The sequence below is a fragment of the Gastrolobium bilobum genome, unplaced genomic scaffold (genome assembly GCF_033153095.1).
Source record: "Gastrolobium bilobum isolate Gb01-03AN ecotype WA unplaced genomic scaffold, APGP_CSIRO_Gbil_v1 utg382, whole genome shotgun sequence".
NCBI classification, from domain to species: domain Eukaryota; kingdom Viridiplantae; phylum Streptophyta; class Magnoliopsida; order Fabales; family Fabaceae; genus Gastrolobium; species Gastrolobium bilobum.
This window is the reverse complement of record NW_026897362.1, coordinates 230,420-257,211: the sequence shown is the minus strand read 5'-3', so window position 1 is coordinate 257,211 and position 26,792 is coordinate 230,420. Positions and strand designations below refer to the sequence as shown.

Here is a 26,792-nt window from a genome sequence, read left to right as displayed (position 1 = left end):
TGGGACCCACCCACTGTAGAAAAAGAAAAAAAAGAAAAAAAAAATAACACGAAAATCGATGTATGTGTAGGAGAGAAAAATTAACTCCTACTACATAAGAGTATATTTTCCCATTATTGAATGTAGTATATTGTATGCACGACGAAAAAAAAAGTTGGTTTGTTTATCTCATAAAAAATGATATAAATTTATAAATAAAATTTTGTACGACACAATTATTAAAAAAATAATCAAAAGATAAAATAGATAAGAGATTTGTAACTTAATATTGAATAATGTCTATAATAGACTCATGCAATAGAAAATTGTTGCAGGTCTTCTTCGCCTCCTGCCTATCTCCACCACTCAACAGCTTGTTGATACATTTACAAAAGCCCTTCATCCAGCTTCCTTTCATAACTTTATGTCCAAGTTGGGGTTGCACAACATCCAGCTTCCAACTTGAGGGGGGTACTATGGATGTATATTTATCTTTCTGTATCAGTAGCTCTCTTTGTACCAGTTAGTTCTGTTTTGTTAGTTTTCTATTAACAGCAAGTTAGCTTTCTGTTAGTAGTAAATTAATTAGTTAGCTTTGTCAATATTCAGTTAGAAGATAGTTATGCTAGGCATATCACGTGAGCCATGTATGCTTCTTTACTTTTCAGATAGCTGATGTGCCTAGTACATATAGGATGGCACTTTGTACCTTTTAATGACTTTTCACGCTATCAGTTTTTCATCAGAATGAAAGTTTCTCTTTCATCTTATTCACATTGTAATATGGTATCAGAGCTCAACTTGAAGCTCTGATCGCCATTTCCATTTTCTTGTTAGTTCTTTCAATTCTTCATTTTTCATTCTTTTCGTGATCTTGATGATTTGAAGCATTTGAAGCAAACTCATCAATGGCGAATCAGAGTTCCAATCCCGATTTAGATCAGGTTACTAATGAACCTGCAAATCAAGAAAATGTACCTAATGGTGCAAGTTCGAATGTTCAACAGAATTTTTCTGATCCAGGAAGTCCTTACTTTCTTCACCCGAACGAGAATCCTTCTCTTGTTCTTGTTTCTACGCCTATGAATGACAAGAATTATCATGGATGGAAAAGGGCGGTGACTATGGCTCTTATATCCAAGAACAAACTCTCCTTTGTGAATGGATCTATCTCAGTTCCAGATCCATCAGATAAGCACTATGCTGCCTGGGAGAGATGTAATACTATGGTGATGTCTTGTTTGCACAGATCGATCACTGAATCCATCTCACAAATCAATTTTGTGGATGGATAGAGCTGCTGATGTTTGGAAGGATCTTAAAGAAAGGTTCTCACAATCGGATATTTTCAAAACTTCTGATTTACAAGATGACATATTTCATCTTCATCAAGGAGATCATTCGGTCTCAGATTATTACACTCAACTCAAGATCCTTTGGGATGAGTTGGAGAGTTTACAACCAACACCTACATGCAAGTGTGCTCAACATGCTGCAATGTCGCATCATAATTTAGAAGTATCAAAGATGGAGATTACTCAATTCGTTTACTTAAGGGACTCAATGAGCAATTCTCTCATGTGAGATCCCAAATTATGTTGATGGATCTGTTGCCTACAATAAACAGAGTTTTCTCACTTGTGACTCAGCAAGAGAGACAATTGTATCTTGAAGGTAAGATAGGTGTTCCTGCTGATAATATGCAAAAAGTATTCTTTAATTATGCAGAAAGTTCATATGCCAGAGGACGTTCTAATTTCAGAGGAAGAGGACGTGGTAATTATTTTGGTCGTGGAAGATCTAGTACTCACAGGTTATGCACACATTGTGGCAAAACCAATCATACAATAGACACATGCTTTGAGAAGCATGGATATCCACCGGACTTTAAAGTGAAAGGTGGACCAAGAACTTCTGCTAATGCTGTAATGTAAGAAAATATTGGTTGTGGTATGGATCAGAATAATGCTACTGATGTTCCTCAACAAGAAGTCAAAGAAAGTTTCACACAAAGTCAGTATGATACAATATTTGAGATGATTCAACAGTCTATGCAGAATCAATCCTCAACACCTCATATGAGTAATATAGTGCAAGTTAAGGCACTTAATACTGGAGCTAAAGTTCTTAATGACAATCATAGAACTACATCCTCAGGTAACACATTCTTACAGTGGATCCCTGATACAGGAGTCACTGATCATATAACCCATTCTTTTGAAAGTCTATCCTCTGTCCAAGAGATATTACCAGTAACCATTTCTTTACCTGATGGTAGCTAGGTTTACTCTCATTATTCAGGCACTATCGTTTTTACCAATACACTGAAATTATCAAACGTTTTATTTGTTGAGAATTTCAAGGTTAATCTAATTTCGGTTAACAAATTAACACAAGACTCTGACTGTTGTGTCATGTTTCAGCAAAAAGCTTGTATCATTCATCAAATGCCCTCTATGAAGATGATTGGTTCAGCTAGGTTGGAATGAGGCTTGTACATCCTTACTCAAGACTACAAATCCAAGTCTCAAGACTCTAAACAATTCACAGAAATAAAGACCACAAATAATGTCTGTATTCAGTCTTCATCTACTGACCTATGGCATATGTGTTTAGGTCATTGTTCAACTTCTGTAATAAGGTCTATGATATCTCAATACCCTTTCATTTCTTGTAAAAATATAGACAAACCATGTGATATATGTCACTATGCTAAGCAAAGGAAATTACCTTTTAATTCCAGCAATACAGTATGTGATAATGCATTTGATCTTGTGCACATAGACATCTAGGGTCCTTACTCAGTGGCTTCAATTAATGGATATCGTTATTTTTTGACAATAGTTGATAACTATTCCCGTTTTACATGGGGTATTATGATGAAATCTAAGTCAGAAACAAGGGGTCACATTAGATCATTTGTTAAACTCATAGAAAATCAATTCTATAAAACTGTGAAAGTATTAAGAAGTGACAACGGCCCTGAATTCTTAATGCAAGATTTCTTTAATGAGAAATGAATTATTCATGAATCATCTTGTGTTAAAACTCCACAACAGAATGGAGTTGTAGAGAGGAAGCATCAACACATTTTGAATACTGCTAGGGCCTTTATGTTTCAAGGAAATTTGCCCAAGAACCTATGGTCTTATTGTGTGATGCATGCTATTCATGTTATCAATAGACTCAGCATCCCAATATTACAAAACAGATCACCATACCAAATATTGTACAATAAGCCACCTATTATCATTTACCTCAAGGCATTTGGATGTCTATCATATGCATCCAGCCTTCGAGCTAATCAAACAAAATTTGATGGAAGAGCTAGAAAGTGTATCTACCTTGGTCATAAAGATAGAGTTAAAGGCTATATTTTATATGATTTGCATTCAAACAAAATTTTTCTTTCACGACATGTTATATTCTATGAATGGTATTTTACTTTGGATACAAATAGCATATGTGATCATGTTCCCAATAGTAACAAATCTGTTATTGTTCCAACTGTTACTGAAACTCCATATGATTTACCTTTACCTTCGTATAGCCAGCCTTCTTATTCTCAATTAAGACAGCAAGATTTACAAACCATGTCATTACCAAATCAACCTATAGAATTACCTACCCAATCTATATCAATACCAAATCAACCTATAGAATTACCTACCCAATCTATACCAACATCTAACCAATCCAGTGAGCTTATTCAACCCAGAAAATCCACTAGAGTAAGGATGGCACCTCGACATTTGTCAAATTTCCAATGCAACCTCTCCACAACACTAGTTGATCCCATGATATCTTCAGGTATTCCTTCATCTACTCCATATCTCATTTCCTCTGTTATTTAATATAATAATTGTTCAACTGCATATACCTCTTTTTGTCACAACCTAAGTTCTTTTGTTGAGCCAAATTCCTATAGCCAAGTCATACAGTCACCTGATTGGATTTCTGCTATGAATGAAGAACTTGAAGCTCTTAATAGAAACAGAATCTGGACCATTGTTGATCTTCCTGATGGCAAGCGACCAATAGGAAGCAAATAGGTGTATAAAATAAAACATAATCCCGATGGATCCATTGCTCGGTATAAAGCTCGCCTAGTTGCTAATGGCTATAACCAAATGCAAGGTGTGGATTATTTTGAAACTTTTTCTCCCGTTGTTAAACTCACCACCATTCGTTTATTACTTGCAGTAGCAGTGGCCAGAAATTGGATCATTGAACAGGTGGATATTAACAATGCATTTTTACACGGGGATTTATTTGAAGAAGTCTATATGAAAATTCCTAAAGGGGTTCATTCTGATAACCCACGAAAAGTTTATAAGCTCCAAAAGTCTTTGTATGGACTTAAACAAGCTAGTCGTCAGTGGAATGCAAGACTTACTTTGGAACTTAAACAGCTTGGTTATATGCAATCCAGAGCAGACCACTCTCTTTTCACCAAGGTTACTGCCGATTCTATTACCTGTCTTCTTGTTTATGTGGACGACATGGTACTTGCAGGGAACGATGCTGGAGAAATTAAGATGGTGAAACATCACTTAGATGACATGTTTCGTATCAAGGACCTTGGTCCTCTTCATTTTTTTCTTGGAATGGAAGTTGCACGGTCTAAACATGGATTAGTGATGAACCAAAAAAAATATGTGATGGAACTGCTTTTTGAGAGTGGCTTACTTGGTGCCAAGCCTGCATCCACACCTATTGAACCTTCTTTGCATTTGAAACAAGCTCAAGGTGAGCCATTTGAAGATCCTGCAGCCTATCGTCGTTTAGTGGGACGATTGTTATATTTGACAAATACAAGACCAGACATTAGCTTTGTTGTGCAGCAGCTAAGTCAATTTGTATCAAACCCCATGAAAAATCATCATGTTGCGGCTTGCAGAGTGCTACGTTACCTGAAGGTTGCACCAGCCAAGGGTCTCTTGTTTTCTACAAAGAACTCACTCATGTTATCAGCATTTGCAGATTTCGACTGGGCAACTTGTCCAGACACTCGAAAATCCACCACTGGCTATTGTGTTTTCCTTGGTGATAATCTTATCTCTTGGAAGTCAAAGAAGCAAAGCACGGTATCTCGTTCTTCTGCAGAGGCGGAATATAGAGCTTTAGCTACAATGACGTGTGAACTACAATGGCTGACTTTCCAATTACGTGATCTTCAGGTTCCCATTACTCATCCAGCGAATGTATACTGTGGCAACCAGGCAGCAATTCACCTTGCACACAACCCTTCCTTCCATGAACGAAGCAAGCATATTGAGCTTGATTGTCATGTGACCAGGGAGAAAATTGGTGCAGGTCTTCTTTGCCTCCTGCCTATCTCCACCACTCAACAACTTGCTGATACATTTACAAAAGCCCTTCATCCAGCTTCCTTTCATGACTTTATGTCCAAGTTGGGGTTTCACAACATCCACCTTCGAACTTGAGGGGGGTGTTATGGATGTATATTCATCTTTCTGTATCAGTAGCTCTCTTTGTACCAGTTAGTTCTATTTTGTTAGTTTTCTATTAACAGTAAGTTAGCTTTCTGTTAGTAGTAAATTAATTAGTTAGCTTTGTTAATATTCAGTTAGAAGATAGTTATGTTAGGCATATCACGTGAGCCATGTAGGCTCCTTTACTTTTCAGATAGCTGATGTGCCTAGTACATATAGGCTGGCACTTTGTACCTTTTAATGACTTTTCACGCTATCAGTTTTTCATCAGAATGAAAGTTTCTCTTTCATCTTTTTCACAATGTAATAAGAGGGGTACCAATATGGGTACGTTACTTGCTCTTCACAAGGGGGAGGTCTTCAGTCAGCCCTTAGAGGCTTTCATATTAAGCTTGGCTATGGGTCGACCAGAACAATAGGAATTTAAAACCTCATCAATCCAGATGACATCAAGATAATTAATTGTTATGCTTAATGATCCAATGAGCGATTATTTATACTTCAAAATAATAGAAAAAATTTAGTATATATTACCAATGTTATTAAACTCGGCCCGGTTATTGACTCGGTCGAGGTACTGGGTAATTGGATCACTGGTTCAACCGCATAACCCGGTAAGTATATGTAAATCTACAATTTATATTAAAAAACTATAAATATACTTAAATACTTGTAAAAAAAAAATACCAATTTCAAATATTTTAGTATGAAAATAATAAATTACATATCATTGTCCAACAAAAGATCAATCAAACATATAATATTTGCGATACTAGTGTTTCAGGTTCAGTAAATGACATCTCTAACTATAAATCAAATCAAAATTCCGTGTATATTGCATAGTCAAGATAATATTAATGTTGAAGGTACATAATCTATGTAAGTTAATAAGCTACAAATCACTCAAATATTTCAAAAGAAAACAAATCATTTGTGTTTGAGAGTAAAAAAAAAAGAAGACATTAATTTATGAAAATAAATAATTTTTTTTTATATAGACCGAGCCGGGTCACCGGTTGAACCGATCGGGTCACCAGTTTTTACGAAAACCGGCCGGGTCGCACCGGATCACACCAGTTCTATAACATGGCCGGTCCAACATGAAAACCGAATCAGTTACATGATCAGTTCACCAGTTTCCGGATCTACCCGGTCGGATCGGTTCGATTTTTATAACATTGGATATTACAATCTAAGCGATACACTAATATCCATATAGCATATAACAAAGAAGAGCACATTTGATTCTACATATATGCATATTTGGCATTTCTTATTTTTAATTTATTTTCTCCTTAAAAGAATAAACTTAATGAAACATATTTTTATCAAAGATCTTATTATAAAGAGTTTTTTTTATATAAAGAAAAAAAATTAAAAACTAAAAGCTCCTAGGAGGAGCTTTGTTATAGATGCATGTCAATTTTTTGGAGTTCTCATGTTTAATTTACAGTTTTGCTCTTATTCTAAACTTATATTTGTAAATTTTATCCTTTACCCTAATAATCCATCCTAATAAAAAATTATTTCTTCTTCTCACCTTCAAAATTATCAAAACAGCTTTATAGAATCATCAAAAAATTTCTAACTTTATTTTTTAATATCTATTTTTAACTTTAACTTAAAAAAATGTGCTAAATACACTCTTGATCTCCATAAACATGGCAAGATGTATTACAAAATCTATTCGTTTATGTAGATTTTCTGCCACTGGCAAAGCATTTTGAAGCACACGTCATAAGAAAACTTTAAGCTTACTTGGAGAGCTTTGATTTTCCAGACCAAATTCCACATTTTTTTTTTTGTCATTAAAAGGTATAGGGTTCCTGCAATATCTGAGTTATTAAAACTGACCCAGTAGCACTTGTTGACATTTAAAAACTTTGATTAAATTGAATGCCAAAGTAGTTTACCTGGGCTGTTGGAAAATTTTAGCCCCAAAGTAATATCAACATTAAGGGGGGAAAGTGAACTCTAGTTGCATTACCATTAGCTTAATCGCAGTAACGTGGAAAAAAAATTTGGTGCTCCAAGCCTATATAGTCCTTCCATTTAGGGGACGATATTTGGATAAAAAAAATTTCTTTTCATTTTTTTGTCTCTTTTCTCTCTTCAGTAATTATCTGATTTTTATTGGTTCACACCGTTGAGTTAATAGTAATCCGGAATCACCGAAACTCTTCTCAATAACGTGCATACAGAAAATAGATTTGTGAAAACTGAACTTGGACATTTGACCCAAACACGTGGTGACATGGATTCGTTTTTACGTGCAAGCAAATGTATATGCCCATGCCTCCACTAAGATAACTTGCAGCGAACAGTGCCTAAAATAAGCTTAGTTGCCATTATTTTCACTCTTTCAAGTCCACGGGTCTCCAACTTTAGTGTGACAGTCCACAAATCAACAACAAAAAAAGTAACAAACTCAATAAAAATTACACGACTTAGAGGCATGCACGATTGCAACTCCTAAACCACTACGCTATAATACTACGAGGTGGTGTTTGGTTCGGAGCTTTTCAGCGGATATCTATCTTTTCCAAGTATGGCTTTTAGAAATACCATGTTTGTTTCAACGTTTTTCACCAAAAACTCATCTATCCAATTTGTCTGGATTTATGAGAAACATAGATATCCGCACTGTTTAGAAACCCAATTTGAAGGTGGGATTTTTTGGAAAACCGGTTATCTGGCTTTTAATGCACTGTTGATTTCAAAAAGTTACCTAATTTTTTCAGTAAAGTTTTTTCCCACCAAACAACTTTTTTTTAGATTTTTCTACCTATCTCACTTTATCTATCTTTCCAATCATTTCTCTATCTATCTCATTTCCTTACTATTTCAAAAAAAATTCATGAACCAAACGCCACCTGATAGATTGCAATGATGTGAAGGTCTTGAAAAAGTTCATATCCAAAATATGATGCTATAATTTATATATATATATATATATATATCTTGTTTATTAAATAGATTGAATCAAAGTAAATAATTAGTTATGTGCTCATTATATAGTTTGGCAAATTCTCATTCTATCGATTAACTTTTATAAATTTCAAAATACTGGCAATAATATGAAAGGACGAAACTTTTGGAACAAAAAGGACAGAATTTGTGGGATTCGGGCGTCACTTGGGTCTTGTTAGGTTTTGTGCACAGAAGTTAGCAAATGACAACTTCAAGTCTTCAACTTTGGCAGTGTTATAGCTAAACAGTTTATGAGTATTAACTATAAGAAAAACAGTTGATAACTTCATCGTAAACGTTATGATTCTAGGGATAGACATAAGGTTTGCGTAATCTTTAAGATTCTTGAATTTAATGCTTGCATGCTTGGGGAATAACCGGGGAACTAGGGTTCTTCCAATATTGTAAAGGTTTTAGAGTAACAAGGGATTGAGCTCTAATAACATGCGAAAGAATTGATTAGATTGATACTAAGGACAATTAACATTAAGAAGGAATTCAAACGTAATAAGGAGATTAAATGAAATCGAACCCCTAGCTACGTTTTTATTTTATTAGTTAAATCACATCTTTAATTTCTTGTCTTTAATTCTTGCAAGTAATTAGCTTTAATATTTAATATTTTAATTTTGCAATTCAAATCCTGTTTCTGAATACAACTTCGATTGTCCAACTAAGTTTGCGATAGTGAATTAGTGCTTGAACCGTAATCCTCGTGGGAACGATCTCTTACTTAATCAGTATATTACTTGTACGATCGGTGCACTTGCCGTGAGTAGCAACAAGTTGGAAAAATAAACCTCACACCCTTAGCCGGGAGCTATTGAGCCTAAAAAGAAATTATTTTTTTTGTGGTGTGAACTTCACCGTATGAATCACTCTAGAACTTGTTTTGTTTCTCCTTGAGATGGTTTGTGGTATATAATTGTTGAAATGATAGAGGCAGTTTTTTTTTAAAAAAAAGCTAGATAGCCAAATAGCCACCCTGAATGTTATCCTATGATTAAACCCTTTGAGCCTGGCCTATTTATTCATTGACAGCTTATTGTGAATAGCCATTCCAGATACATCCTCACCTGAGCTGATTAAATTTCATTTTTAAATAAGGGACTAGATATGATTGAAACAAAAAGAAAGAAATTCAAACTCTAGTGTGTGGAAGAAAAGGTGAAAAGAGGAAAAGCCAAAAAGTGGTGGAAAAGAAAAGAAAAGAAAAGAAAAAGGTTGAAATGTGTATCTGTACAAAAACAGAAAAAGAAAAACAAAAGGAAAAAAAGAAAAGAAATAAAAAGTTTCTAGTTTATGAATAAGTGGAAGAAGAAAAGAGGAGAAAAATAAGAGAAATGTTGAAAAGTCATATTAAAGTTACTCTTTAAAATTGAATTTTGATCAGTAATCTTAAGCCACTTACCTAGATAATTCCTTTCCTTTTACCTAAGCCACGTTACAACCTTATCAAAGACCTCTTGATTAACCTTGTATACCAATTACACTGTGAAGAGTGAGAATATAAACAAGCCTATGGTAGTGTTAATGCAGTGAAGTAAGAGTGAAACACACACCCTTAAACACTGAGTATGAGTGAATAAATAAAAATCCAGTGAGAGGGTGTTGTGGAAATTAAATGGTACTACTCTTTCTTTTGAGAACGCATGTTATGATTTTATGACTGTTTGCTTGAAATTGATGTGTCATTGATTTTTAATAAATCTGAATACTTTGATATCTCATTATTGATCAGTTTTCTGTCTGTTATTCATTAAGCATGACTAGCCGTCTCCAAACTTTCCCATAGTTTTATTCTAATTAATTGCTGAGGACAGCAATGTTCAAATCTGGGAATTGTTTGATAAACCTTAGTTTATCTTATTTTATAGACTAAATTAATATAAAATATCAAGTTAAATAAGTCAAAAACTAGGGTTTAATATAATAATCATGAACATTATCTGAATTTTTGTTTAATTGAATCATCTTTGCTATTTTTTAGGGATTTGTTGACAAAATGAGTCAAAGATGATGATTGGATAGATAGAGATCACAACTAGAAAAGATGAGATCAAGAGATGATAGAGGAAGATAAAAAACAAGATAGATTTGAGATCTTATCAAGTTGTTAGAGAGGAAGCTTAAGCCTCCATCATGAAGCTTAAGCCTCCTAAACAAGCAAATAGTCTCTGCCAATGGAAGCTTAAGTGCCCCAGAAACCCAACTTAGGCCCATTCAAGGTGTTTCATCGAGATACGAACTCTTGACCTATTTAAACACCATTGGGGACCAGAAATACATAACTTTTACATTGCAAAACAACTTTTGGGTGCTTGGAGGCTGAAGGAACGCGGAGGAACATCAGATTCATGTTCGTGAGCGGCGGAGACGGATCAACGTCAAGTGTTCACTGGAGATATTGAAGATCCACCAATTATCTATAGAGTTTGGGGGAGCTTTTCTATTTTCTTTTGTTCTTGATTTTGCTATGTCCGGCTAGTTCTTTAAGTAGTTAGGGTTAGATGGATTTTAGTCAATTTATTATGTTTTGAACAATTCGCTGTGTTAATTTTCCTTTATATCATGAATGAAGTTATCTGTTTTTGATGCTTTATATAGGCTTGAATCTTATATAATGATCATCGGTGAATGCATGACAATAGGAATGTTGGTGTGTGATCCATATCATATGTTACCTGATAAATATTTTCTTATGTTGTGACTCTTTAATTTGTTTATAATTTTTTTTTTTTCATTCCTTTTTTTAATAAATGTGATATCCATAACTAATTGAGTCATAACATGATAATTCAATTCTCATATGAGAAAATCAAAGTCCATTAACTATTACGGGCTTTTTATTCCTTTTTATTTGCTTTTATAAAGCTTCGAGTGAGAATCCATTATAACTTGCAATAGCAGTTCAAAATTTAATGACGTCACAAGAAATAAACCAGTAAGCAAATTCTCGTTGCCTAACTTTGTGCCTTTTATTTGATACCACTATACTTAAGGGTTAACTGTATTTTTGTCTTTATAAATATATTACTTAGTTTAGTCCTTATGAAATTTGTGTTTTAGGTTTGTGTCTCAGTTTTTAAACAATGTTATTATATGCATAAACAAGTTTTATATAGATGGTTCATTTCACTCTTGCTTTCTCTCTCTCCCCCATTTTTTTTTTTAATTTTTTTTTTTTAAAGATCCTCGGTCAATTTGTTAAGTATGCAGACCTCTATTTTGTGTGCAAATACACCTTTCCTTTTTAAAAGTGATACTTATTATCATAACTATTTATAAGATTGAGTAGCACAAATTTGAACTAGGGGTATTATGGATAGTTTAATTGCATTTGGAGGATCTATGCTAATTTGGATGAACTGATGCTGCAGTACTTCGATATCCATGTGGACCAAAAACGAATTTTGGTATCAGGATAAAAAATAACCACAGCTCAATGTTCTCTGTTTAAGTGTTTTGGTGTTTATATGTCCCTATACAATCCTATATGCTTTAAGATATTTCAGTTTGGATTCAAAGAATTACATTTGTATGAGTTAAAGACAAAAGTTAATTACCAAAAAAAAAAAAAGGAAAAAGTTAAACAACATCCTTTATCTATCATGTCTCAATTTTTTGAGATAACTCAAGTTTAGATTCAAAGAACTGCAAGCGTGCATTTGGTTGAGGTTGACAAGCCTTAGAATGAATAACTCTTTTCTTACCATAATTATCTCTCCCTATTTCTTCCACCACTACGTTACTTCAATTTGGTATATTTCCTCAGTTCCTAGCAAAGTTAAACCAAAGCCACTTAAATTAAAAAAAATAAATAAAATAAAAAACCACTTTTTTATTTCTTTCTCTTCTAACCAGCTGTGTTGTGGCGAGAGTTTCTGAAAGGGGCTGATGGGGAATTAAAAGTATAGATTCTTCAGCTAAAGTAGATATAGTTCAGCTCACAATTCCAGAACCCCTTTTAGTAGTTGTTTTTGCTTTTCCATCACAGTTTCACTTGCTATACATAATAATACTAATTCTACTTTCCAGTGTGTATGTGTGATGTGCCCATGTATGTGTTTGCTTTTGTCATATGGATATATTGCTTTTCACCGTCTTCACAAAGCTGGATTTCAAAACTTTGGGTTTAATGGTGTTTTAAATTGTGAATTTCTTTGTAGGTTTTCAAGCTCTCTTTTTTCTTCTCCGTTTTGTGTTTGGGTGCTAGCAACCCTCGTTTGTTTGGGTTGTTACTTGCTATGATTTAATCCATGAGTTCATTTTCAAGTTTTGAATCCATGAACCAAGTTTGGAGATTGAATAGTCGAAAAGTTTATAGGCTAGTTTCTTTGTAATGTTAGGTGATTGTACATTTCTCCCCGAATGGAAGTGTTGACATTCTTCCACGTATCATCCTCTGCCGCTTTAATGATATATGTTTTTAATTTATTTCTCCCTTTCTGTTATTCATCATCTCTAGGAGCGTTAAACTTGTCCGTGTTCCATAGTGTTTTAGAAATGGATTTTTTTTTTAGAACTAAAATTATTGTTGCTCATGTTCAACAGGAGCCTTTAGACATGGCTCAGTTTTTTCAGTGTTAAGCAATATCAAAAACTTTATGGAAGATATATTCATGATCTTAAGCCACTAAAATTAAAGGAAAAATACATCCGTACTCGTGTAGTGCGAACAACCATAAAGTGCCAATAACCTGACCCATACACTCTTTCTAACTCACTTTAAAAACAAGAATAGGCTCCTCTAGAGTGGATTGTTTGCAAAGTGTACAAGTAAAAAGCATATGTTTTTGACTTAATCTGAAATAAGAAAAAAAAAATACATCTTTACTGTGCAAATTCCAAAAACACTCGTTTTACAGATACTTTTTTCCTTGGAGACAAAACATATAGCAAGACACCTCTAAGAAAATTGCTATAATCAATGTCATAACTAGAACTCAAACTGGAAGACGCACTAGCTCGGTTTCTTGCGTTCTTTATCACTTGTCAGCAGCAAGCATGGCCTTTGGTTTCACACGGTTAAATTGCTCTCAAAACCAAAAATTTCATAACAGGCCAGACGCAAAATCTTATCTGATGAAAAATATAGCATAAGGAGAAAATACAACTGTCACCTAGCATTTTAATCTACAAAGAGGAAGGGGGAACTTAACGAACTCAAGATGCAACCAGTGCAGAAAGACTATTGAAAATAACCTATTTTCCTGAGCCACACCTTAGATTCATTGCCAAAATACACAAGTTTTATTTTGGAAAAGGCATCCTTTAAAAGGGTTTCTGCATTTACAATTAGCAACTTCACCCCCTACGATATTAATGACTAAATGTTCTGTTAATGTAGACTTCTAAATCCATGCATACTAAAAATTGTACATAAAGTCTGCATATTACAACGATCTTGCTGCTACAAACAACTGCATGGATAAAAATAAAGATTGAAAAAAATTACTTTAGTTGGGAGTATGACCAATGAACCTCATTGGAAAGGTCCATACTTATTAATCAAAAGCACATAACTTACAGTACTCTTTAGAGATGGCATAGTTTTTGCAGAAACCTCTGTGGGGGGAAGGGGAAGATAATAGCCAGTTTTTCACCTCAGAAGAGAAACAAAACTTCACTTTCATGGAAATGCATCAGATATTTGAACGGTAGTGCTCAGAAAGTTCCTTCACATAATCCAAGTAACGCCTATATTATGCACTGCAGGGCTCAGGAAAATTATATACAGTATCCATCCATTTGACGAGTTGGGAGAGATTATCAATGATGAGATCTTTAGAAAATATAGAATTAGGGAATTACACAACTGCAGAGGCTGTTCGACGAAGATCGGGTATTCCATTGCCATATTTTGCACTAAACTGCCTACCTATCAAACTGCCATGTCGTACAGGCTTTGGCCGATAAAGACATAAAAGCATTTCCTCCAGCTTCTGCACCGTGTATTTTGCATATTTTGTGGAGCTATCATCTTGCTCAACCAAGGGACCATAATTCTGCATATAACTCCGGTAAACAGGCACCACAGCTTGCACTATAAGCTGACATGTCTTCTCTCTCAGATCTCTTTCCGGCATGATCCAACCTGACTGCTTTGTATACATCTCATCGAAAACTTCATTGAACTTTTTCAACCTTTTCTTGACCAGATCACGAGCAGTGGCACGCCCTCCTGAGAAAAGAATCAGCCCTTCTCTACTCAAATGTCCAGGAAGCTTTCCCCAGCTGTCTCGCAAAAAGATTGCAGAGTAATAGTCCTTATATTGATCATGTTCTCTTAACCAAGAATCCCCCAAAAGATCCCCAAGTTTTGTCCCTTTCAAGTGCTTGTACAGATGCCAGTGATTGTTCATAGCAAAAAAGTTGGACAGCATAGGATCATCATATGCCTTGATCCAAGTCTCCAAATTTAATTCCACAGCTTTCATTATGTTTAAAAGCTCATTAACAAGGAGTCCCTCCTGAAAGCTTTGACGCTTCCAACTTCGATGAATGATCAGAACTTGAGTCAATATTGGCTTGTAATCCTCTCCTAGGAGTTTGTTACAGTAATCAGCGATAAAGCTCACCAATCTTGGGACATTGCCATCTTGAGGGGGTGGGTTCTTCCTCTGTATCTCTACCTGAACCAGAAGTTCCCAGAAAATCTCTGCTGCCCCCTCAATCACTCTTTTAATAAGATCCCTTGTCAAATTCTGGATTTCAACACATGCTGCTCCGCCAAAAAGTCGGTTAAAATCCAGTCTCAATTTGTTCAAAGATGCAAAAATATCCAACAACTTTAAAAGTTTAATGGGATCTTTCTTACTCTCTGAAACAGTCATCCCAAATTGAAGAAATGCAAGTATACCGGCCTGTGCAGCTATCTTTGAAAAGCAACCCATCCGAACATCCAATCCAATCTTCTCAAACACATCACTACAAAGCTTATACTCAGCCTCAAACAAGTGTTTCACTGCAAACTCTAAATGCTTTCCCCACTGAGCTATATACCCCTCTATGCTCTGCACATCATTGAATTCGGAAACCGAGATCTCTAGGTAATCCAAATTGAGAGCCTGTAAACTCGCTCTCACATTAGAACTACGGACTTCAACATAAATTGATATGCACCTGTCAAGTCTATCATTAGCTACTAATCTACCAAGAATAAGTTGCAACTTTTGAATAACAGACACCGGCAAAGGCGAAGGGGCAATGCACGCTTGATCATCAAGGGAAGACGACGACAACATAGGAAGAGGCACGCTGTTTTCCGTCAAGAGCTGCCTGAACTCATTCTCCAATTTATCAAACGCAGCTTCTAAGAGCCCGCCATCCAGCTCGCCGGTTTGTGATTCCCGAAGACTCTTCAACGCCTTCTTCAAATTCGAGAGATACATTTGATCTGCAACAGAGTTATCCTCCAAGTACTCCACTATATCCTCCAACCATTGAATTGCTAAGCCACAGTTGTCTCCCAAGAACCTCAGCGCCTCTTCAAGGCGCTTCAACACGGACAAGTAGCCAAAGAGGTCGTTTCTTGGATCGGACAAGAGTGACTTCTCAAGGCCATGAACAGCATCAAAAACCTTAAGCACGGCGGCGGCCGGGCCAACGGCTCGATTGATGTGGCCACCAACGGCCACAAGTGCATCCTTCTCCGCTAGAATGGGCCTAACAGCAGATTCAAGTGAAGGCAACCTGTGCCTAATCTCCTCCAATCTTGGCCCTGCTTTCTCTAAAGCCAACCCCAATGACTTTGATTTCTCTAGGCTAAGCTTCAATGACTTCCTAGCACTAATCAAATTATCAACCCTACTATCAACATTACCATTCCCAGAACCAGCCATTCAAATTCCAAAAACCCTTATCACACGCTCAAATAACAGTGTGTAAACTGATCAAGATCAGGTTTTTTCTTTTCTTTTATTTGTTCCCCTTATTTGTTGCTATTTTCCATCGGAATCATCTAAAACTGGTGTTCAGATTAACCCGGAAGCGAACATTGAAAATTTTGCATCGCTAACTTCACCAAAACTCACACCAAACTAGAAAGACACGAGATTGCACTAGGCAATCGAAAATAAAACGGAACAAAATACAAAAAAGAAAGGGTTTTGAGGGGACAAAGTAAGAGAGAGGACGAGGTAAAACTCACTCGGGGGAAACGGCGTTGTCGGAGATAAGAAGAGCTGAGTTGACCCACCGAGTTGAAATAGAATGAGGTAAGTGTGTTTAAAAGAAGAGAATGAGAATGGGGGAGCTTGGATTCTGAATCTGTGTTCCAATGAGAGAGAAGCCCTAAAGGGTAATGTGAAGAGAGAGAGAGAGAGAGAGAAAACCCTTTTGTTCTTGGGTTGCAAAGTGCTTGACAGTAGGCAAAAATGCTCTCTCTTATTTTTTTTTATCACTTGTCTTGTGTCTTCATATCATAGTTTAATGATTCTTCTCTCTCTTCTTTGAACGTGCTTCAATTTTCTTTTCTCTTTCGGTTTTTTCTGTCTTTCTCATCTCACCATTCTTCTTTTCGCATCTTTCCTCATCTTTTCCTGAGTTGTAACTTTTCTTAGAATAGTATTATTCGACTTATTAAGGTCATGTGATATATGAGTACTTTTTATTTTATAAAATTCAATTTTGAGTTTTATGTATTTTATGAAATAGTTTATAAATATTAGAGATTGTCTCTTATTTAGGTCATGTATATTATCTGAAATTTGTTATCAATTCTTAACAGTTGATTTTCGTAAATTAATGATTATCATTTATTAAAAATTAATAATTAATTTATAAATTTAATTGGCAGAAATTATTATTATTTATGGGCCAAAATCAACACTTAAAATTTGACATTGATGTCAAAGGATTCTGTAAGATTCTTTGACACTGGTGTCAAATTTGGAGTTTGACACCTCAACTGAGAGTCGTTAAATCAAAAAAGATCAATGGTGTCACATGCTTACAAATAAGAGTCGTTGATCTTTTTTGATTTAATGGCTCTCAAATGAGATATCAAATTTCAAATTTGACATTGGTGTCAAAGGATCCTACCCCATATATATATATAGGGGCAGGATATTCTTACACTGGTCTGGTATAAGAGTTAGAAGTCATACACTTAATCTTGACAATTGATCCACTTGTATTCAATGACTCATATTACTAACAAATTTGAACCCTTAGATATAAGTGGAATCAGCAGACAAGATTGAGAGTCTTACACCGGTGTAAAATGATCATGACCCATATATATATATATATATATATATATATATATATATATATAGATAGAAAAATATTTCTCAAGCAGCTTGATATAAGTTTATCTCCGGCTACCCCAAAACTATGTCATTTTATTTATTTATTTCCTTATATTAATTGATTCACCTTTAAATGGTTATGATTTCCTTTCTCTCTCTTCTTTTATCACCATTGATTTATCTTTGTACGGTTACGATTTACTAGCCAGAGATAAGATTATCTCAAGCAACTTGAGAAACGATAAGCCTATATATATATATGAGGCAGGATCCTTTGACACCGGTGTCAAAAAAAAAGTTTGACATCTCATCTGAGAGCCGTTAGATTAAAAAAAAAATCAACGCTTCTGATTTGTAAGCATGTGACACCATTGATTTTTTTTAATCTAACGGCTCTCAGATGAGGTATATATATAGAGGCAGGATCCTTTGACACCTCATCTGAGAGCCGTTAGATCGAAAAAGATCAACGGTGTCACATGTTTGCAAATAATAGTCGTTGATCTTTTTTGATCTAACAGCTCTCTGGTGTCAAAGGATCCTACCTCTATATATATATATATATATATAACGAAAGAAATGGCTACAATTTGATATTTACCAAGAGTGAAGAGGAAAAAGGTACTCATGTCATTCATATCTGTCTTTCGTTAACAAGAGGAATTGTGTGGTCCTTGATGCAAATGGCAATGTAAAGTTATACTTGTCCGGCGAGGGCATAATCATATTCATCAGTCTATCAAAACATGATTGTTCAATCAGAATTCCAATCAAGAAATTATCTCATTTTAATTATTTATTTCAAATTAATACTTTAAGGTAGTGTTTGATATAGGAAATATTTTTTTTATTAGGAAAAAAAAAAGTTACTGAGAATATAATAGAATTTTTTTTATCTCGAACAAGTTACAAAAAAAGATATTTGTTAGGCTAAATTTTTTTCCAGAAATATTGAGTATTTTTATTTGCTTTAAACGTCAATACATTTTATTTGCTCATATTTGGGTATTTACTTTGCTTATATTTTGAACCTCGGTACTTGGTTAAGATATACACAGAATTAAAGTAGCCAACAAAAGTCGCAACTCCTAATAAAAGGTTCAAATTCAAAACCGTATGGTGCAAGGATAATTAATAGTCAAAATATCATAAATTCTACTTAAAGAATGAGAGGGTTTATTGGGGAAACTTTGTAACTAAGCCAATGTATGGTTGTTATGGATGCATTGTGCACATGATGCAAATAGCATAGATTGTCCAAACTCCATTTTTAAATTCTCGCAAGCTTGTTAGTCAAGAATTTCTGGTCGAATAACGTTGGATCGATGCGCATTTTAAAAGCTTAAGGCTACATAATCTTTATTTAGTCCTCGTTATATTAATTAGAATTAATTGCCATGTGCTCTCCAAGTTGATTGTGAATTCAAATCGTGTGCTTTAATTATATATTTGTAAATCATATACTACAAATTTACAAGTAATTTTAGAGGAGATCTATTTATAACAGTAATATAAAATGCCATTTTTTTTTTGTATGTTCATCAAATTTCAACCCATAAAAGTCATACTTCCTACGCTGCCCAACTACCAACAGTGTTAAGAAATGCTCGTTCACGAATCACGACCAGCTACTTAACTTCAACTATTTTTTATATTTCTCCTTTTTTTTTTTTTTTGATATTACATGGAATCTGTTATGGACCTGGGAAAGGCCCATGCCAGCAAGAGACTCAACCAGCACAAGTCCAAAGGTAAATTCTATAAATAAGAGCTAAAGACCACATGTATGACTGACCTCTCTAATCCTATTTCATTCAAACACGACAGTGCACACACACACCCCTTTTGGCTAAGGTCATCAGAGGCGGATGTAGGTTAAGGAGAAGGGGGGCAAGTGTCCACCCTTGAAATATGATGCAAAAATACAAAAATACCCTTCTCTTAAAATTCAATTTTTTCCAATTTAATTTTGAGATAGAATATTGTAACAATCAATTAGGGTTACTACCAATATTACTACCAATCAATTTCACCATTAGATCTATTATGTTGATCCAACAGTTATATTTATTTTCATATTTGTATGGTTATGATTCCTCATATTTAATACTTTATATTTATTTTCACCTTATGATTTTCCATATTTAATGCTTTTACATTAAATATGACATTAAATATGGGGATCATAACCATACAAAGATAGAAATAAATATAATCGTTGGATCAACATAGGCGATCTAACGATGAAATTGATTGGTAGTAACCCTATATAGTTGTTACGATATTTTACCCCTTTAATTTTCCTCCTTCTATTTTATTTTTCCGTGAGTTTTTTTTCCTCCTCCATCTTCACAAACCTAACAGCAGAGAGCTCTATTCCAGACCCATCATTTGCATCTACATACTGATTCATCTCCTCTCAAACCTCAATCTCCGTTATTGGAAGTTGGAACATTTGCTTCTTCGTCCATCATGGGTCTAGTTGAGTCACGATCCGTCCAGATCTAGATCTCAACCAGACCCAGCCAGCCGGCAGCTGCTCGCAAGTCGCGTTTCAGACCAAATCCAAATCTATATGTACTTGAACTTTTGAGTGCCCACCTTTCATTAATTTCCTGGATCCGCCACTAAAGGTCATCATATAGTGTGTAGTGATTCTCTGTCCCCAAGATACCTAATTCATAGGTATCTAGAGAGAAAGCTACAGATCCAATATCAAACACCCGACCTACGGTCGGACACATCTGCACAAGGCAGAACATTGGCGCCGTCTATGAGAAACGAACCCACGGCCACATGGCGAACTTCTACCGGAGAAAGCCCGTTCAGGTTAACCTACGGTTCCGAGGCCATGATCCTGGTGGAGTTAGGAGAACCGTGAAGGGACCAAGCTTTATCACAAAACGAAAAAGAAAACAGTAAAAAAATAGTTGTGGAGCTGGATTTGATAGATGAAGCTCGGGTCACTGCTCATTGCAAAAATGTTGCGGCAAAGCAGCTCGTGGCAAACCGATTAAACAAAAAGGTATTTTTGCCATTTTTCATCTTTAATGAACTCAGTCATTTGCTATGGGAGAGCTGGTTCTTCGAAGGGCAAATATCGGAGGACGAAACGCAACTGAAGGAAAATTGGCTCCAAGATGGGAAGGACCAAACAAAATTAAAGCAAAATTATCAAAAGGAGCTTATGTGTTGGAAACCCCACAGGGGAAGCAGGTCAAAAGGACTTGCAATGTGGACAAATTGAAGAAATATTTTAGTTGAAAAGTTCTCGCTCATAAATTGTAGTTCAAATTTCAAGTTCAATAAATTGAATAAATCAAGTATATTTTTCATAAGTTCATTTCCGAGATTAAATATGAGGTATTTGAACCCTCTTGCCTAAGGGCAAGACTGGAGTTCTAGCCCGACCAATAACGTCGAGGTATTTGAACCCTCTTGCCTAAGGGCAAGACTGGAGTTCTAGCCCGACCAATAACGTCGAGGTATTTGAACCCTCTTGCCTACGGGCAAGACTCAGTTCTAGCCCGGCCAATAACGTCGAGGTGTTCAAACCCTCCTGCCTAAGGGCAAGATTGGAGTTCTAGCCGGCAACTAACGTTGGGCATTTGTACTCGTCTAGCCTAAAGGCAAACCACGCGTATATGTCAAAACGAAAGCATTGCAACCAACCTTGCCAAAATGAGCAAGGGAGGCATGCTAACCTAGCAAGTTAAGGCGGGAAATTAGGGGGACGTCCTTAATTCCCTAACATCCTTACAAAAAGAAGCTAGTCAAACAACAAATACCAGAGTACATCAACAAAGGCATAAAGCCAAATTCCCATTAACAGTTAAAGAAGTCTAAAAGCAAGAAGAGATTCTTAAAGTAATCTGAAAGCAAAAAAGCAGCAAATTACAAAGTAAACCGACATTCCGGCTCTTCACTCTGGACCATCATTATGCATTATTTCCCGTATCTCAGCCTCGAACTCGACGCCAGCTGCCTTTATCCCCGAAGTGATCCCAGCGGCCTCTACCCCTGAAGTGATCCCAACTTGAGAGGTGCTACTTTCTGGCATGATCTAATTAGTTGAAGGAGGGGGGATATAAACCCCACCACGAATATAACCAAAGCAGTCCAGCTAGTCGAGCTTCAAGGGAAATTCGGGATTAAAATACCTTACCTGGTTAACACCATTTTTAAAGGCACTTATGGCGGCCTTTTCAAGAGTAGATCGGTTAAAATCACAAGCAGTTTGCAAATTCTGAAGATCCGACTTCAATTTGTCATTCTACGCAGGCAAGCCTGCAACCTTTAAATCCTTCTCTTTCAGAGTGTCTGCTTGTTTTTTGAAACGATTTACAATGCTATCTTTATTAGCAGTCACATTAAGGGCGTCAGAAATAAACTTCAGGTTTGCCTGTGAGTTCTCAAAAGAAGTCTTCAATTCAGCAGCATTGTTGGTTAAATTCTCATTGTCAAGAACAGCCTGGCCATGCCTCATCCGAAGCTCGCCAAGCTCCTCAATAGTTTTGGCGTGTTTTTCCAGTAACAAGGAATATGGTTTCACTAACGAAGCAGTCTTGAAAGTATACAGTTCAGCCTTCTGGAGCTCTTCCATCTCGGCTCTCGAGATAATTCCATAGCCAAAAAACGCAGCAGGAGGACAGACAACACCCCGAAGCTCCAGTTACCCCTGAGTCCCATAGCGCTCCCCTCCTAAGTCTAGCTGGGAGAGCGGCGGGAGCAAGGGTGACCCGAGGAAGAGTGATCACGGCATGTGTGCCATCCCCACTAGTCGATATTGGTGACGTTAGGTTTGCATCAGTTTCCATATTCTCGCAGCCATCGGTGAGATCCAAAATGGAGACGCCAGAATTGAAGGCCGGGGTGGAAGTGGCCGCAACCGGGCTGATCATCCTTGGTATTTTCGAAGGAGGTGGTAATGGAGCAGAAGTTTGACCCGTCAATGACAAAATATAGTCTGACCCTGGTCCTTTCTCCTCTACGTCGGAATTCATATCGGAACCTACAAAACAAAACCAAAGTTAAAACAATGGTAAAGAAAATAGCAAAGCAGCAGGAAGTTAAATAGCATAAGACATACTGGGGGGCTCCGGGTTGGAATGCGGTTTAGCTACCAACGATGCTGCACTCAGATGACCTTGGGAACGCACATGGTCCAACAAAGTCTTAGAATTGGTTTTATCCTCTAATGATAGCCTCAGTTTGAAGTCGGCTGGTTTGCGGAGATGGTGCTCTCGTGACCAATAGAGGGGAAACACGGGCTCCCCATTATCACCAATAAACCATGGCTTTTCCCTAACCTCGGCCACCACTTTGAAGAAATAAGCTTTGAAGTCTTTGAAAGACTCGTTGTACACGAAAAATAGCTTTCTAGGCAGCTTGCTAGCTCGGCCTCAAATACTCGTCCATCCCTTAAGTTCAGGAGGCTCCAAACCAGTGTGTGGGGTATAAATGTTAAAAAAATACATGAACAGAGGAACAGTGCACGACAGAGATAAGAAGGCGCACAGTTGTTCAAATGCAACGATATAAGCCCAACCGTTGGGGTGAATCTGGGTTGGGGCAAGTAGTAGGTGATTCAAGAGCTGCATCTTAAAGGGCGAAAAGGGAAATCGAATCTCAATCTTCGCCACGAGATCACGGTAGAAGAAAAAGGAGTAGGGCTCTTCAGGGTTACGCCCTGAACAAACGGGTTCATCATCAGCAGGAACGAACGTGGCAAAACCGACCGGGTTGCCGATTGGAAGTCCAGACACTTCCTCGGTAGACATCTCGGATGCAAAGCTCAGCACCTCCTCTGTAACCCAGGGATATTGGGTGCAAAGATTATCGGTAACAGGTGCAGAACCTTTCTCAGCCGGATTCACCTCGGTCTCCTGACCTCGGCTGGTGGAGGTAGTATCCGTGTTTAACTCTGTAGAATGGGACTCCATAAATACCTAGAACAGTAAAATGGGAGGATTAAAAGGCAAGAAAAGCATGTAACAAAGATACGTACCCGAATTAAATAGACTAGAGTCGGAAGAGCTGGAGTCATCAGAGCCGACAACACAAGCAGGGGTGGTAGAACCCGGAACATGTGAACAACTACCTAAAACTAGATCGGCCATGAAGTCATTTCCATTCTCAACAAACTGGGCACTGAGATAAATACAATTGAAACAACGCTCTACGCTCCTAGTACTCGGCTGAGTAGAAGTTCTCGAGGGAGGAAGAAGAGAAATTGGGGTCAAGTTTGGAAGAGAGGGATTGAAAGTCGAATTGTGAACATGATGTATAGATGGAGCCCTCAAACCACCACGACGGGCTCCATGATCTGGGCTATGTCCCCGAGCTAGAGGACGGGAGGAAGATACTCTACCTCGGAAACCTTTCGCTCGACTGTGGACCGAAGGACAAGATAAGGACGCTCCTCTACTCCCACTTCCTCGATAACCTCCTAGTAAGGCAGCTTGAGTTTCCTCCTCGGTTCAAGGCCTACCTTACAGACAGTACCTTAGACCAGGAGGTAAATTTTGGATAAACCTTTCTTCTTCCTCAGCATGTCTCCCCTCTTCCTCGACAAGTATCTCATCAGCACGGCCAAACATGCGAGGGCAAGTAGATTTCCCTCGAACATTACAATCCTTCTCACCCATGCCAAGGAATTCTTGCACTAAGGTATGTGAAGAAATGAATAGATGACAAATAGCTCAAAAACAAAATTCACGGGGAAAAAACAGGACTGGACCAAGCAGGCATGAATAATGTGGTACATCACAGGAGCAAAATCGCAACACCATTTCCCAGAATATGCATGCAAAATTCCCAAATACGAATTCAAAACAGGTTGAAATCAAGACAGATAGGGGCAGTGATAAACGGAGAACAGAAGGGTAAATAGCGAAACAGTCAGCATGATAAATAAAAACACTGGTAAACGTACTTGAGAAGCATAAACTCCAAGAAATTGGAGAATATGAATTAAGCATGAGGCAAAGGTGCAATGCGATAGATCGTAACAGAAGGGAAAAAGGTTGAGAAGATGGTTTAATGAGGAAGTAAGAGGAGGGTATCGAAGTTGAAAAATTTCTCAACCCGCAAAAACCAAAAGGCAGAGGGGTATGGGAGTAATTTCAAGGCTAACAAGACAATTGAGAGACGTTTCGGACAGTGGAAATTAACTAGAAAACGGTGAATGCCACACGACACGTTCGATTAAAAGGACACGTGGAAAAGTAATCATTCTGGACGGGACAAGAACCATTTCTGGGAAGAAATCAAGAAAGATGCTCTACCACGGCAGAATAGCTCGGGTGCAATGGCGTTTGGGAAAGACCGAGAAAAACTCGGATGCAATCTCGAAAGCCGGGCTCATAAGCCGAGCTAAAATACAGATGACACGGGAGCCAGACTTGGACATCCCGGCATCCTGAAGACTCAGTCTACCGGGCTGGAGGGCATTTGTTATGGACCTGGGAAAGGCTCATGCCAGCAAGAGACCCAACCAGCACAAGCCCAAAGGTAAATTCTATAAATAGGAGCTAAAGACCACAGGTATGACTGATCTCTCTAACCCTATTTCATTCAAACACGACAGTGCGCACACACACCCCTTCTGGCTAAGGCCATCTATAGTGTGTAGTGATTCGTTGTCCCCAAGATACCTAATTCATAGGTATCTAGAGAGAAAGCTACAGATCCAATATCAAACACCCGACCTACGGTCGGGCACATCTGCACAAGGCAGAACAGAATCGAACAACAAACCTAACACCTCATAAACACACCCAACACCACTAGGCTATCCCTAGTGGTGCTCTCCTTTTTCAAATAACCTCTTTATGGGCTTTGTTTTTCTCCTTTCACATAAGAAAAGAAATTTTTCTACACACACATGTTTAAGGTAGGTCTCGCCATTAAGAAAAAACACACACATATCGATGTATGAGTGACATGCAATGGCGGACCCATTTGGGTGCAATTGTTTGCACTTGCAGACATAAAAAAATTGGGGAAATTTTTTTCTTACATATTACAAGTAAAAAAATAAAAATAGGAAGATTGAAAGGAAAAAAGTAAAGAGTGGAGGAGAAACACACTGGATTTTTTACGATCTTTTGTGAAACAAAAGTTGTCAACTTTGGATCAAATAGATATGTGGGTTTTGATCTATTAACCCCTACAATTATACTATATTTTACAAATGTCTTTTTGTGGTGTTATTTATTTATTAATTATCATTATCGATTATTTCCTTAAAACTTTGGTTGATTCTCCAAAGCTTTACTTTTGAAGTGGAAGCAAAAATTGGATCATGATCTTTTAAAAATAAATAAAAAATCGGGGGCGGCGCCGCGAAACCCCCACCGTAAGTATGTAGACATAAAAATATTTTTCTAGGACCGCCACTGGTGACATGAGAAATACTTTTTCCAATAACATGAGAAAGTATTTCCCCCCTCTTTATTATAGCAAATGTGATATTTTAAATTTATAAATCTTGGTCATTTCATGGAAACTGGTAGGAATAAATGAAATTTAAGAATAAATTATATATCAAATTTTAAATCATTATAATTTGTTGATGAATTGAAACAAGATTTTAGAAATATTTCTATAAAAAAAACTTAAGAGCATAATGTAGAATTATATACCTTTTATTTAAATATTTTCAAGTGTCCTACATTTAATAAATATTAACTTTGTTTTATCATAAGTGTTACTTTTGCAGTTTAAAAATTGGATTTTATTAATCTCACGTTAGAGGAGATAAGTTATCTCATATCATAAAGATAAACTTGTGGGCTCCACCACCTAAAAAGAAAAATAAAAAATATGGCACAATTATCGAAGGATATGTAAGTGGAAAAAATTTATCTCATGTAGTATGAGAATAGTTTTTTCCTTAAAAGTTATGCTAATTCAATTATGGGGTTTAGAGTGTGTCATTTTTTTTTTTTGATAACATAGAGTGTGTCATTTAAAAGGACACAAATTGTGTCATTTTAGTGACTTACACAAAGTATGGCCGGTCATATTTTCTGAATATCTGAAAAATTACTTTTTTCTCTTTACACGTCAGCGATATGACTGGGGAGAAAAAAAAAGTAACTTTTCAGATTTACATAAAGTATAACCGGTC

General features: G+C 36.6%; 1 protein-coding gene across 1 annotated transcript; it reads right to left on the bottom strand.

The window, feature by feature from the left end:
* Window positions 1–13,739: 13,739 nt before the first annotated feature.
* On the bottom strand, window positions 13,740–16,782 carry LOC133306265 (exocyst complex component EXO70A1-like). The gene has a single exon (XM_061506562.1). The coding sequence runs from the start codon at window positions 16,247–16,249 to the stop codon at window positions 14,216–14,218; it is 2,034 nt and encodes a 677-aa protein (XP_061362546.1). The 5' UTR covers window positions 16,250–16,782; the 3' UTR covers window positions 13,740–14,215.
* Between the last annotated feature and the right edge of the window lie 10,010 nt (window positions 16,783–26,792).